This window comes from Megachile rotundata, chromosome 7 (assembly GCF_050947335.1).
Source record: "Megachile rotundata isolate GNS110a chromosome 7, iyMegRotu1, whole genome shotgun sequence".
Lineage (NCBI taxonomy): Eukaryota > Metazoa > Arthropoda > Insecta > Hymenoptera > Megachilidae > Megachile > Megachile rotundata.
Window position 1 is genome coordinate 14,785,431 of NC_134989.1, and position 14,860 is coordinate 14,800,290.

Sequence of the window (14,860 nt, forward strand, 5' to 3'; positions counted from 1 at the left end):
AAACAACGCTCGTCCGCATCGACGATTTCGTCCCGTTGGACGCTACTTTTTCTCTCGATTACGATCGACCGGCCACGTTTCACGGGACGATAAAACATTAATTGCGATACTAAAAACGGACTGAAATCCGTCTTGAATCGTCGGTAAAACGACATCGTTCCGCGGATCGATACTCGACGAATTTAATTAGCTCCCGGTCGCGTGTTTTCCAACTTCGAGCAATTGCGAAAATTGCAATTCATACGGGATAAACACACGACCAGTTAATCCGATTTAATGAAGAAGCCAGTGATAATGGTGCTATCGAAGGCATAAACGAATTATCATTTTATCTTCTTGTTGAATCGCGCGTCGGGATAATTGTCCAATTCGTCGCGATCCTCCTATAATTTTCTACCAACGAAATTTTATGTTATACAAGCTTAATAAATTGTTTTAAAATATTTAGACATTCGTTCAGTATTTTCAGTGTCCTCCTCTTTACTAGTTATTAGGATTACTTTGAAAATAAAATAATAATAAATTGTTTTAAAATATTTAAACATTCGTTCAGTATCTTCAGTGTCCTCCTCTTTACTAGTTATTAAGATTACTTTGTAAATAAAACATTAATAAATTGTTTTAAAATATGTAGAAATTCGTTCAGTATTTTCAATGTCCTCTTTACTAGTTATTAGGATTACTTTGTAAATAAAACATTAATAAATTGTTTTAAAATATTTAGAAATTCGTTCAGTATCTTCAGTGTCCTCCTCTTTGCTACTTATTAGGATCACTTTGAAAATAAAACATTAATAAATTGTTTTAAAAAATTTAGAAATTCGTTCAGTATCTGCAGTGTCCTCTTTACTAGTTATTAGGATTACTTTGAAAATAAAACATTATTATAATAATATTGTATATTAATACTAAAACTAGATTATGTTTACTAATCATGTATAAATGTATGTATACAATGTTTATGTACTGCATGTATTCCTGGTTCTCAAAACACGTATGTTATCCGAAATTTGTCTTTCAAGATCATCATAATGTGACTCCGAGTGACAGTTTAAAATGATAGTTGTATAATTTTTGTTAAGTATGTTTCCTAGAGAAGAGATCAATAATGTAACAGTAAATGGATTGATCGGATCGATTAGCCGAAGAGGGATGGTCAAAGGGTAAGCTGACGGATGTTGTCCAAAGTGGCACATCTGCCGGTTGTTCCGACAGCTGTTTCGCGTTAATGGAGTAACAAGCAGGAAGCTTGAACTGACCTGAGGCGGATAGTGATCCGGCAAAGCGTGGAGTGCTTCCCTGTAAGCGGAGAGGGCCCTTTGTAATCTACCCTGATCGGCGTAGAGGACGCCTAATTGAAGGAGGGCCTGCACTCTGGCCGCCTCGTGAGCCCTTTTGTCCTTGAGACCGGACCCGTCCAAGGATGCTCCGGCCCGCAAAACCGCAGCCGCTTCCGTTTCACGACCCACCGACGCCAGAGTCGCACCCAGGTTCACGTAAGCCTCTGCAAAGACAAAGGGATAAGGGATGATAACCTTCGAGCGGACATTTATATAATAGTGGTAAAATAACTTGCTAAATTCTCAAATATACAAATACCTCAAAAGTAAAAATTCCCCCGAATTCTCAAGACTTCAAATTCTCACAGCCCAGATTTCCCAAACTCTCGAATCTTCAATTCAGAAATATCAAATTTCCCAAAGTGTCAGTCTACCGTATTTTTAAATCCTCAGAAACGTCTAAAGTTCCCAAATTCTTGAAATTTTAATCACCTTAAATTTCCAAAAGTCCAAACTAAAATTCCAACCCCATTTTTAAACCCGTCGATGGCCATACATTCCAATCTCCATAATTTTCCCGTCTTTCTAAATGTTTTCAAATAATTCAAACAGATCTTTAACCGAATATCCGAGAATCAAATAAGCAGTTGATGCTTCCTCAAAGAAAGGGGGCTGTTATTGTGAAGCGGAGAACCGGTGGCTCTAAAAGATCGAGAACAAAGGCAATAAATCTAATAAGCCGCGTGTATAGCACAATAACGACAGAGTAGAGTTTTTGTGCCGTTTTCCGGCAAGAGCCTGTCCAGAGTTTCGAGAAAGGGTACTTTCAGAATTCGTAGAAAAAGAGACGACGTCAGTCTTTAGCATAAATCCCGGACATTCACGGAGACCACTTTGTTTCTTGCCCTGTTCGTTTCTAATTAAAAGGGCACGTCGCGATTTTACGGCGAATCGGGTTAAGTCCGTATAAATTTTCTCCTCGGCGTCCATCTTTTGTCGTATTTCGGCTAATTTGCTAAATATCGTGCGAAACGACGCCCCTCGCAAGCTGCTTCCGCTGCGAAATCGGTCGAGAAGACTCATAAACTCTGGATTTTAAGCTGGATTTCTACCTAATTTCTCACGTTTCGTTATGAAGATTTTAATTAAAATAGCAGATTTGGAGGATCGGAAGGTGACGGAATAATCGATATTCTTTTTCGACATTTAATATTGAAGTCTCTATTAGCGATTCTATTTAAATTTATTGGACAGTGCAATTTTAAATCGATCTGAACATTATAAAAATATATTACGTACCTCTTAACCATATTTTGCAGTTTAAAAAATTGTCAACTCCTATCATTCTAAATTCTTAAACTTCCAAATGTCCAACCTTTAAAAATTGTCTCCTTGTAATTTTTCACGTTCCACTACATTTTAATTAAAATATCCGTTCAAATGTAACCGCAAATGCGAGGAATAAAGATTTACGTACTCCGTTGTTTTCGAACAACGTTGAAATTCCTATCGATTTCATTCGCTGATTCGTTTTTGTTTAACGAATTTATTACACAACGGTTGTTGTCGCTTAACGATCCGCGCCACAATGGCCAGACCGGGTCGAGAAGGTAAACGCGGGGGAAAAAGAGGCGGACAAAAAAAGCCGCGGTCGGTTATGAGTTTAATTAAAAATTTCAAGTTTCTCGGGAGGCATTCTTTTAGCCTGGTATACCGCTTCAGAATCTCCGAGGCCACGTCACGAGGCAACCAGGGCCAAGTGAAACGTATTAAAAAGTTTATTTCCACTTTTATTGTCGCCCTTCGTGCAACGCAATCCTTTATACCAGTGGCTCTCAATCTTTTCATAAATTGCTACCGAACTTAAACTGATTTAAATTAATCAGTATTTCACTGTGGAAATTATATTTCTGCATATTTACCATTTTACTTAATTTCGGGACTCTGCAGAAACGAAACTTTTACAAGTACAGGTGAAGGGAAGTTATCGAGGATGATAACCCATTTTTTCTCACATGAAAGATTGTTTTGGTATTTTTATTGGTTAGAGGGAAAGTCATATAGTAAGGGGATGTTTTAACTAGAACTATTAATCTCGATAACCTTATATGCTCGAATATTACAACCCTTGACGTAAGACGTTTACCTCGTGCCTCGAATTAACAGCATAAACAGGCGACCAAGGGAGTCTTTCACTAACGAGCCGTGTGATTGGCAAATTTTCCAAGGCGCCATCGCCTCAGCAAATCTGATTTGGTTCTAACATCTTTCGATATTGGAATCCAATTTCTGAATTTCAACCCCTTTTATAATTGCATGCGCTGTACGTAATTACCATCAATATCTTTGATACATTCAGAACTAAATAAATGTCCATGTATACAACAGTAATAAGTCAGATTTGGCACAAACTAAAGCATTAAAAATTTGAAATAAAATTTAAAGAATAGCATTTCTATTTTTTCGTGTTATAAAAATCTCGAATGAAGAACATTTTTAAAGCAGATTGAACGTAACATGAGATGTCACTTCATCTGAAGTGAATGCTATTTTCGAACTGAATAGAATTTTTCATTATTTTAATTATTAGAAGCTTTCATTCGAGAAAAAGAGCTCTGATAAGTAATTCACTGATTCACAAATACTCTCATCCTATTCCGCTCATGAGATTAATACGTTCAGCAATGGAATGAATTGAAGCTTGAACCTTTGGGAATGTTTGGATTAAAGACTCTGGGAATAGATCTGAATCTATCTGGCAGTCTAATAAAAAATTTGACAATGTTTAACTTCGGAAAAGAATGTTCAAAAATTCTCAAACTATGAATTTGAAAATAAATATACAAATATACTGCATTGAGCAGTATACGTGATCGGTTCAAAGACGCGTAAACGCATCTCGCAGATGAACCAGGATGAACTTTACCAGCATGCATCGTTCGGAAGATAGAGAACGCGCCTTTCTATTCGTGAAACGCCAGTCGCAATTCTCCGCGTAATCCGTCACGATATCGGGTGCTTTTCCTCGTCGGTTGGACGGTGGCGTTTTAAGATATTACATTCCCGGTGGCTTGACACAAGGTGTACAGGCTGGTACATGTATAAACGTCGCACAAGCGTATCCACGGAAGAAAGAGACACAGAGAAGAGGACGAGAGACAGAGATCGCAGAGGAGTCGGGTACTCTAATTCCATAGAGTATCCCGGGGGACCGCGTCGAGGAAAATGGATTGCCCTCGTCCCGTCTCGTTCCTTATTCAAAATAATCTGAGGTATAGGTATCTCCTCGACTATCGAATTGTCATCTTCAAACTTTTTCTTAATTAAATACAGCGAGCAATGGATGTGTATTTGAGAAATCTGAAAGATTTCTGCTTTTATCTTTGTACTCTCGTTCCCATATTTCTACGTTTACACGGTGTTTCGTATCGCTTGCGTATCGCTGTCATTTCATATTGCGAGGTTTGCTATACTTTTATAGTATACGTTCATGTCTCTATGCTGCTGTATCGTCACACTCTTATCTAGAGCTTTCCTATCGCTGCTATTTTGTATTGCAATGCTGTGATATTACTACGCTAGGATATCTGCGCTTGCACATCTCTGCGATTTTATATCGCCACTGTTTCGTATTGCAACCCTTCGGTATTACTGCGCTAGGATATATTTACGCTCTCACATCCCTACACTTCTATATCGTCACTCTTTCATATTGCAACCCTTCGGTATTACTACGCTAAGATATATCCACGCTCTCATATCTCTATGCCTCTATATCGCCACTCGTTCATATTGCAACCCTTTGGTATTTCTACGCTAAGGTATATCTACGCTTGCACTTCTCTACGCTTCTATATCGCCACTCTTTCATATTGCAACCCTTCGGTATTACTACGCTAGGATATATCCACGCTCTCACATCTCTATGCTTCTATATCGTCACTCTTTCATATTGCAACCCTTCGGTGTTACTACGCTAGGATATATCCACGCTCTCATATCTCTATGCTTCTATATCGCCACTCATTCATATTGCAACCCTTTGGTATTTCTACGCTAAGGTATATCTACGCTTGCACCTCTCTACGCTTCTATATCGCCACTCTTTCATATTGCAACCCTTCGGTATTACTACGCTAGGATATATCCACGCTTGCACCTCTCTACGCTTCTATATCGCCACTCTTTCATATTGCAACCCTTCGGTATTACTAAGCTAGGAGATATCCATGCTTGCACGTCTCTACGCTTCTATATGGCTACTCTTTCATATTGCAAACCTTCGATATTACTACGCTAGGATATATCTACGCTTGCATATCTCTACGCTTACGTATCCCCACTCTTTCATATTGCAACCCTTCGGTATTACTACGCTAAGATATATCTACGCTTGCACCTCTCTACGCTTCTATATCGCCACTTTTTCATATTGCAACCCTTCGGTATTACTACGCTAAGATATATCTACTCTCTCACATCTCTACGCTTCTATATCGCCACTCGTTCATATTGCAACCCTTCGGTATTACTACGCTAAGATATATCTACTCTTGCACCTCTCTACGCTTCTATATCACTACTCGTTCATATTGCAACCCTTCGGTATTACTACGCTAGGATATATCTATGCTTGCACATCTCTACGTTTCTATATTATATTTCGATATCCTACGCTTCTATATCCCTACGCTTTCATATTATCACTCTGTGTTGCAACGTTGTGTCTCTATATTCTCATGTTCCTACGCTCCCACATTCAAACGTTTCCTTAGTCATTCTTCAATATTGAAACCCTTCGATGTTTCTATGTTCTAATATCCTACGCTTCCATATCACCACATCACCACATAGCATTCTACCCTTCATAAAGCATCTTACCATTCTTCTACATCATAATGCCATGATCTTATTTTATTCAAAAATTTCTAAATACCAAAATTCGCATATTTTCTCTCAGATCTTAGTACTCACAAAATTCTAGTTCACTAAATACTCTTAAATCTCTCCTCGATCACTCTTCACATTTCCATATTCTTACCCTTGCACATCCCTGCATTTCCCATTCTTCCATGTCGCTACTCCAATCGCATATCCCTACGTTTCCACATCACATCCCAAAGGCACCCGTTTGACGCGTTGCTTCGCAGAAACTGATGATAACCCCGCGTCTATTAATCGAAAACGCCTCTATTAACGAGGGAATACATTTCCCCATACTTCTATATTGTGTACCACAAGACGAGTTCTAGAAACTCAAAGAAACAAGTCGACCGTGACGTCGCCTGGGACAGCGGTCTCCATTAGTAAGCTCTATTAGTCAGCATCAAACGTCGCGCGATTCACAGCGACGGAATTATGCATCGCTGGGAACAGCTTTGAATATTCCTCGCAAGTGACATCCAGCGTGAAAGCAACTACACTTTCTATCCGATTGATTTACTTCGGCAATTGTTCGCTGGGAATATTTGCAAAGCTCGAAATTTGCTTTTCGTTTTAATCAAACGCTATTTTTTACAGCGTACTGCCAACAGTGACGAACTATGTTTTGATATCCCTGCGTTTTCATCAAACTAGCTCCGATGACTATATTGAAATTTTTTGACGCGATGGCATCGAATTCATCGCAGCGGACAAAATTGTAGCAACAAACAGCTTGTCGAGCGGTTAATTAATTAAAATCTCGGTGAATCTCGTAGCACGGTTTGCAGATATTCTGCGCGCCCGGTGCAATTGCAGATGTCATTTGCAATCTCGTTGCACGGTAGCTTTTGCGGGATTCCTATCGATCCGACAAATCCATGGTCACTGTTTTTATGGTAGAATATTCGAGTCCACCGTTTCAACTATTGTATTTTTTTTTATTCGGAGAAGCGTTAATAAGTTTTGGACGCAGATAATATATTTTATTATGGAATTTGCCCTCAAACCACGTTCGACCCCCGCTTTTATTAGGACTGCATATTTGCATGTACATTTTATCGAAACGAGCGTGGAACGAAACGTGAAATGAAAGGAATTTTCAAATGAAGTTATTTCGTATAAAATATTGTGATGAATTATTTTTGTTAATATCGAAAGTTAAATCGGCACAATTATTGCGTTTATATGTAATGAATGGTATTACAGGTCGTTGAAAACCAGAGTTTATCTCGTCTTAATATTCAATGAACCGCGCCACGAACAAAGCGTCATCGATTCACCCCAATTTCTTCATCCACAATAGAGCCAGGGACACCGATCCGAGCGACGAAATATCAGAAATAACAACTTGGAAAATATACTCTATAATGTATGCGGTTGAAGTTCCCCGAGAAACCGTGCCAGGGTAATATTTCATTCGTCGACGAAAAAACACTCGTTTCCGCGACTTTTCGCGAGTTCCTCGGAAAAACATTTGACGACGTTCCTCGAGCAGCCTTCATTGGCGTAGGACGGCCGTGTGATACCAAATTTTTAAATTCATAATTCTCAATTTTTAACATTTTTTAATTTTTTGGTTCTCAGTTCTCATATTTTCAATTGTTAGGATTTTTAAATATTACAGTTTTCGAATTTCACGAACTTGGAATGTTGGAATTCTTAAAATTTTATGCTTGTCAGTTTTTCAATTTTCATGTCCTTAATTGTCAGAGCCTACGAATTTCTAAATGTTGGAATTCTCAAAATTTTATGCTTGTAAGTTTTTCAATTTTTGTGTCTTTAATTGTCAGAGTCTACGAATTTCTAAATGTTGGAATTCTCCAAATTTTGTGCTTGTAAGTTTTTCAATTTTCATGTCCTTAATTTTCGAAGTCTACGAATTTCTAAATGTTGGAATTCTCAAAATTTTATGCCTGTAAGTTTTTCAATTTTCATGTCCTTAATTTTCGAAGTCTACGAATTTCTAAATTCTCAAACATCCAAATCCTCAAGTTTGAAATTCCAGAATTTCTTTCCCAAGCTCTAAAATCTCAAGTTCCAAAGTCCCCAAATTCTCAAATACCCAAGTTCCGAAATCTCCGAGCTCTCCACCGTCCGAATTCCTAAGTGCCTCAGTTAGAAACTTCCCGACTCCACAAAACCGAAATTACCTCCAACTCAGATTCTCGAAATTCCCCAAGAACCCTACAGAAGCTATTGAATTCGGTGCCTCGAAAAAATGAGTAATACGCCAATGTTAAATCGAAGGGTGTCTGAGAAGCGGAAACGAGGACGAAACACCTCGAGGTGGCTGCGTTTGGCAGCCAGATACATCGTAGCTTGTTGGACGTCGAACGGCATCGCAGGAAGTGTAGGTGCGGTCGAAACGACGAGCGGGTGTAAAACCAAAGCTCTAGGATGCAGAGAGAAATGGCCGGGACGAAGGTTGGAAGAAGAATAGGCGGACGGAAACTGCTGTTTCATCTCTGACTTCGCCAACTTGGCAAGATCGCCGGCCTGTTTGCTTCCTAATTACGGAAGAGAGAGAATAAGACGCGCTAGACCATGCCATGGGAAGACGGAGGGCCGCGAAAGGGTTGAACAGGGACGAATGTAAGACGGTGGAAAGAAAGGAGAGGCCGAAGTGAATTCAACTCTGGTGCTCGCGGAATTAAGATTCCATCGTGCAGTCGAGTTTTGTGTGTGCCTTGCAATTTCCTGGTTAACCCAACCGTTCTTTCTCTCTCGTGCACGAGCTTCCCGCGAGCGTTCTCCTTTTGTAGATATTTTCTTGATCCCGCGGGTCTGTTTGTGTTTCAGCGACGTCGAGTTCAAGCGGAAAGAACGATGTACCTGAAGCGTTAACCGGGGCAGATGGTTTCGCGATCGACTATTAATATTTTTCGTCCTTTAGACTGATCGAACTAGGTGTCATTATTGGTTAATTCGCGATCTTATGGTCCATAAAATCTGTAACTTCAATGTCGTCTTCTGATAGGCTTTCAATTGATGGCTCGAGAGTTTTCGTACTCGTGACCTTCGTCCTTCGAAGGGAGTTCGATCATAAAAAGTTCGAAAATCAGTCTTGAAAGTCAGGTTGTTGAAGGAACTTTTATTAAATGGTTTTACACAGGTATACAAGTATACAATTTTTCACAGTTATATAACAATAATTCTTTCTGACCTTATTTTTATATATTAGGAATACCGAAAAGTATTCAAAATTTCTTCAATGACTTCAAAGTTTTTTAAGAAAGAAATCGAACAACTTCCTTTACGGTGACAAAAAGTTAGAAAATGGTGGAAATTATTTGTTTGATTAGAATTAAAGGTCTGGAATAAATAAATGTTCTTCGCCAGCAAACAATATTTTGATTAATTTTCAGTCCCCCTAATAGAGCTTCAAATTTCATGGCTCTACGTTTAGAATGAATTTATTAAAATCCATGTCAAAGAATAGAGCGATTTTGAGGTTACGTTAAATCCGTTGTAAGGGTGCTATATCTGTTTGCGCATTCACAGTCTAATGATTATCGATAATTAAGCGTAATTAGGACACGAATAAATAGCGAGGAGGGATCGATATCGTGACTATTGTTAATTCGGGGGCGTCTTTGTCGCCACAGTATCAGAGTATGATTAATGTCGGGACCGATAACGTAATCCACGGTTTCCCGCAAGTTTCTTTTTGTTCCCGTTATCGGTGCAAATCGTTCGTAACGGTTCGGCATTTAAAACACCACTCGATGGAGTAATTAGCGGGCCGATAGGCCGCCAATTTGCGGACGACTGACCGTACACTCTTCATAGTCGAACCGCGTTAAAAGGTGACCGTTCTGCGTCGTTCATTGAAATTTGCTTCGTTTATCCACAATTTCCGCTGGACACTGTTATGTAGCTCGTCAGTGCAAAAGAGCTATGACGAAACGTATTACGCATAGAAATGTTCATTATTCATATTTTAATCCCGCCACGGACAGGAATCGAAATATGCAATCACTCTGAAAAACTGTTGAATGCAACAGCGGAATCGCGCGATTGATAATATCGCTCCGGAAAGAGCATAATATTTAGTTCGGCAGGTATTTTATCATAATAAATATCGCGCTGAACGGTTTGCGGAGTAAAATATTCGATTAGCTACGTCGACGCACGGTTCGAGACGAGCGATAAAAAGGATGCGAAATTCATTTCGTCATCGAACACGCCAGCGGATTATAGCGCGGCGGTCTTTCAGGATAATATCGCGCGTGATCGACCGTATTAGTTCGGTATATCGAAACAGTAACCGCTTGGCAAAAATGACCGCAATGGTCGGCGAAACGTAGACAAACACCGGGCAACCATGCATAAACAATTACCATCGCGTTACGTCGAGTTCAACTGCACACGAGACGGTGGCTAACCATTAAGGGTGGGCGTGGTCCGCGTAAACAAATAAATAATATGTTAGCTAACCCGGCGTGTAATTGGGGGGCCGATGTGGACCCGCCGCAACAAGGTGGAGGTCGAGCAATTCGTGCTCGCGATATTAAATCAAATTTAGTTGAATTTAATTGAAATCTCGGGAGAATTACGTCGCCGCGTCTGGAATGAATCCCGAAACAGGAATATAGCATTTTAGACGCAGAACCCGAGAAATACACATACCTCGTTGAATCGCCGCGATAAAATACCATTTGCCGAGTTATTGTGTATAATTTGCGTTAATTCGGCGCGCACCATTCAGTGCCGAGAATTTTATCTTAATTTCGTGTGCAATTAAATGAAACGTTGTTTCGCCCCCCACTTGTATCGAGATAACATACACGAGCACGTACGGAATTGCGAATGTAACGGTCATGAATTAATTCGTTTCAATGATTCCCGAACGATACAGTAGCCTTTTACAACGGTAATAATTTACGTTCAAACAGAATTTTAATTTGGTTCGTGTATAATTAAACGAAATGGTATTTCGCTCCTCTTCGCGTTAAGATTTCAACGTAACAAAGCTATGTCAATGTTCGAAATGGCAAATTAATTGCTTCCAATAATTCTCCAACAATTATGGTAGCTCTTGGGAATACTAATAATTTACGTTCAAATAGAATTCCAGTTTTATTCGGGAGACCGCGTTCTCGTTCGTTGCGAATACAACAGGTCTGACCCGGGAAGTTAGGGATCAAGTTAGAAATATATCCTCATATATCACACGCGCATCTTCCGCTATGGCATACATTCCAAGTAATTTATGGACGTTTTACCTAAATTGAAACTATGAAAACGTTCGATATTGGACAAATGTCTCCCCGCGCAGGGGTCCACATCTTAAAATTACATTCAGACCTAATATGTGTACCTGCAAATTACAGGCAAAGGAATTATCGTCAGGTTTTAAGAAACTGGAACAGAATTTTTCCAGGAGGCAAAGTATCGCGCCGAAAGTGAATAGCGCAATAACCTCGTTTCTCGTTTACTTGGTAGGTGAAGTTTCCCCTTTAAAAGGTTTTTTCTCCCGTTCGGTGACTGGAGTTCGAGAGCGGTGGAAAATTTCGAGGCTAGCCACTCCTCGAAGTCCCCGTGAGCCAGTGCTCGTTGGTTTACCACTTTTTAGCCAACCCCTAAACTGGCCACTCGTCGCGATATCCTCTGGCAACGTGACGCGTTCCCGGTTGAAAAAGAAGCGCCGCTCGGAAAGGGAAGAAACGGAAGAACGACAGGATCCCAGGTAAACGCATTTGGGTACACACGCGAAGTTGGACGTGCACAAACATACGCTTAGGCGTCTATGCACACGAGCGCGCATATAAACAGACTAGATACACGAAAGCCGTAAACACACGTATCGACGGGACTCATACATTTCCACCTCGGCCGGTCGATACAGCTCGTGTGTCCTCGTGTACGTTTCTATCCGCTCCATAGTCGCTTCTGCGTCAAGTTTTTCCATCATTAGTTATTTGGTTCAGCTCTTGTCTTCAAATTTTGTGAGGGTACACTAATTAAATTGACAGGAATTCAATTCTGTACTGTGGGTTCTTTATATTAGGGTGGATGGGGTTATAAAGGCAGGTGATTTCTATGGCCCCATTTTTATATTTGTCTGTGTAGGAATTAATGAATATCCTGTACAAGCCTCATAACGAAAATGGGGTTTGAAGTTCAATGAATCATAGTTGATAATGAGTCTCACAACGAAAATGGGGTTTGAAGTTGACTGAATCATAGTTGACAATGAGACTCTCGCAACAAAGATGAAGTTTGTAGTTCAATGAATCATAGTTGATAATGAGACTCTCACGACAAAAATGGAGTTTGTAGTTGAATGAATCATAGTTGATAATGAGACTCTCACAACAAAACTGTGGTTTGAAGTTGAATGAATCATAGTTGACAATAAGACTCTTAGAATAAAAATGCAGTTTGTAGTTCAATGAATCATAATTGATAATGAGACTCTCACGACAAAAATGTGGTTTGAAGTTGACTGAATCATAGTTGACAATAAGACTCTTATAATAAAAATGCAGTTTGTAGTTCAATGAATCATAATTGATAATGAGACTCTCACGACAAAAATGTGGTTTGAAGTTGAATGAATCATAGTTGACAATAAGACTCTTATAATAAAAATGCAGTTTGTAGTTCAATGAATCATAATTGATAATGAGACTCTCACGACAAAAATGTGGTTTGAAGTTGACTGAATCATAGTTGACAATGACTCTCACAACGAAAATGAGGTTTGAAGCCCAATACATCAATTGATAATGAGTCTCACAACGAAACTGGGGTTTGAAGCCCAATGAATAAGTCTTATGTACCCATGTGCATATTTTTGTCCGCAAATAATAAAACAACAATTCAGAAGTTATTCATGCACATCACAAAAAGTGGCTGCAAGCATTCATTCAAAGACAGTTCGAACGCGTAGCTACTTTTTAAACATCTGCTACGAACAAAACTACGTAGAGGAAAGATGCAAAAGGTAATAAAAGGATAAAGTTTAGGAACAGGCTAACGGAGTAATTATTCGCGAAGGTAAGAGATGAAAGTTCGACAGGGAAGATTGAAAGAGGTAATCGGTTCGTATCATAAACGCAACGCAAATTGCCTTAACAATCGCGCCTTTGAGAAGTTCCATCGAAGCGTTGTTCGATCGATGGAGACGGAAGTCCGAGGGGGTTTCGCAATAACGAAGAGCGGAAGTCCTTGCAGCCGTGTTCGGGCGAATCAATCGTGTTAAGTGCTCGTACGGCAATCCTGCTAATTTCCTGCGATCCGAGAATCTCGACGCTTGTTCGAAGGACCGTCTCGAGCGGTTCGTCTCTGTCCGGTTTATCCGTCGGGTTACGGAGCTCGAAAATTTTCGATCGTGGACATTGCAATGATGAATGCAAATCGCGAGCGTAATTAATCACGTATACTTTCGTTGGACGGTGATCTTGTTAATTTCGTTGATTAATGGAGTTCAGCGATGCGAGAGTTCATCGACGAGTTCGACAGAAAGTCCGCGGTATCCTTATCAACCGCTATTAAGATATTGCGCCGGCGATCCATCTAATTTCCGGCGTGATCGATTAGCGAACGCTCGCAACAGGCAACGCGACGCTGGCTTTTCGCGGTGTCGGGAAAATTGCTCGCGACCGTGGAAAAGTTAGCTTGACGAGCAATTAATCACGCTCAGATTTCGCGCGATTGTCGCCGTGATCGGACCACGCGCGCCCGCTCGCAGTTTTTCGTCGACGGTGACGTTAAACGAATGATAAATTCGTCGAGAAGTTTCCCATTTTACCGTCCACGTAGCGAATTCACGGCGTGAACGCGGTGGATATTGGCGTTCGACGAAAGAAAACGGCGAAAAGCCTAATTTCTTTTCCGTGTCCAACCAATCGCTCGCCGTACTACTGGCGGCGTACGCTGTTCGAACTACTTGCACTGCCTGGAAATTCGATAAGTTCGCGGGTTTTCGAAAGTAAAGAGAAATATGAAGATTCAACCCCTTCCCGTACTTTGACGAGTCTCACTCGTGACGCACTTACAGCTAAAATGTGGCAAATCTTACTCAAATTTTGAATACTCTTCAACTTGAAATTTAGGTCCAGCTATAAGTTACATTATCAAGGATCCCTGAATATGAAATAGTTACATTTTAATTTTCTTTGTTCGTTTTAATGTTATAGCCCCGAATAGCTAGTCTTGACTGACGCATCTGTTAAATAAATGGTAAGTGAAGGGGTTAAAAGTTTCGGGTTTCGCAGATTTGGAAATGTAGCGAGACGGAAAATTGAATTTTTGTTTCCGAGAGTGAAAATTTAGGAATTCTAAAAGTTTCGGAAGCTGGAAACTTTGAGAATAAGAAAGGGGGTTCTATTACTGAAACTCGAAAGATTTGTAACTATGTAAATTAATTGAACAAAGAACACGTATCGGTGCGTTGTTTCGCAAACTAATCCAGGTTTGAACGCACGGGACAAGGAATTTCTAATAACGACGAATTCTGAATGGTTGGTTAATAGGGTCTCGCGCGTACGTCGCTGTCATTATTCGCAATGGATTACGGTGCTTGTTTTGCGCTCGATCGCTAAGGGGTCGTAATTAACACGTATCAGCTCGCGTTTCCCGGAGCCTCGAACACACTCGCGTTTCTGCATTCCGTAGAACGCTTCGCCCTCGAGAATCGGGTATTCGCGATC

General features: G+C 40.2%; 1 protein-coding gene across 1 annotated transcript in view; it reads right to left on the reverse strand.

Moving 5' to 3' along the window:
* Nucleotides 1-14,860, reverse strand: part of Tmtc2 (Transmembrane O-mannosyltransferase targeting cadherins 2) — a 214,820-nt gene that overhangs the window by 32,856 nt on the left and 167,104 nt on the right. The window contains exon 7 of the mRNA XM_003699369.3: nt 1,260-1,504. Within this exon, the coding sequence (XP_003699417.1) occupies nt 1,260-1,504 (245 nt within the window). The remainder of the gene's footprint in view (nt 1-1,259; nt 1,505-14,860) is intronic.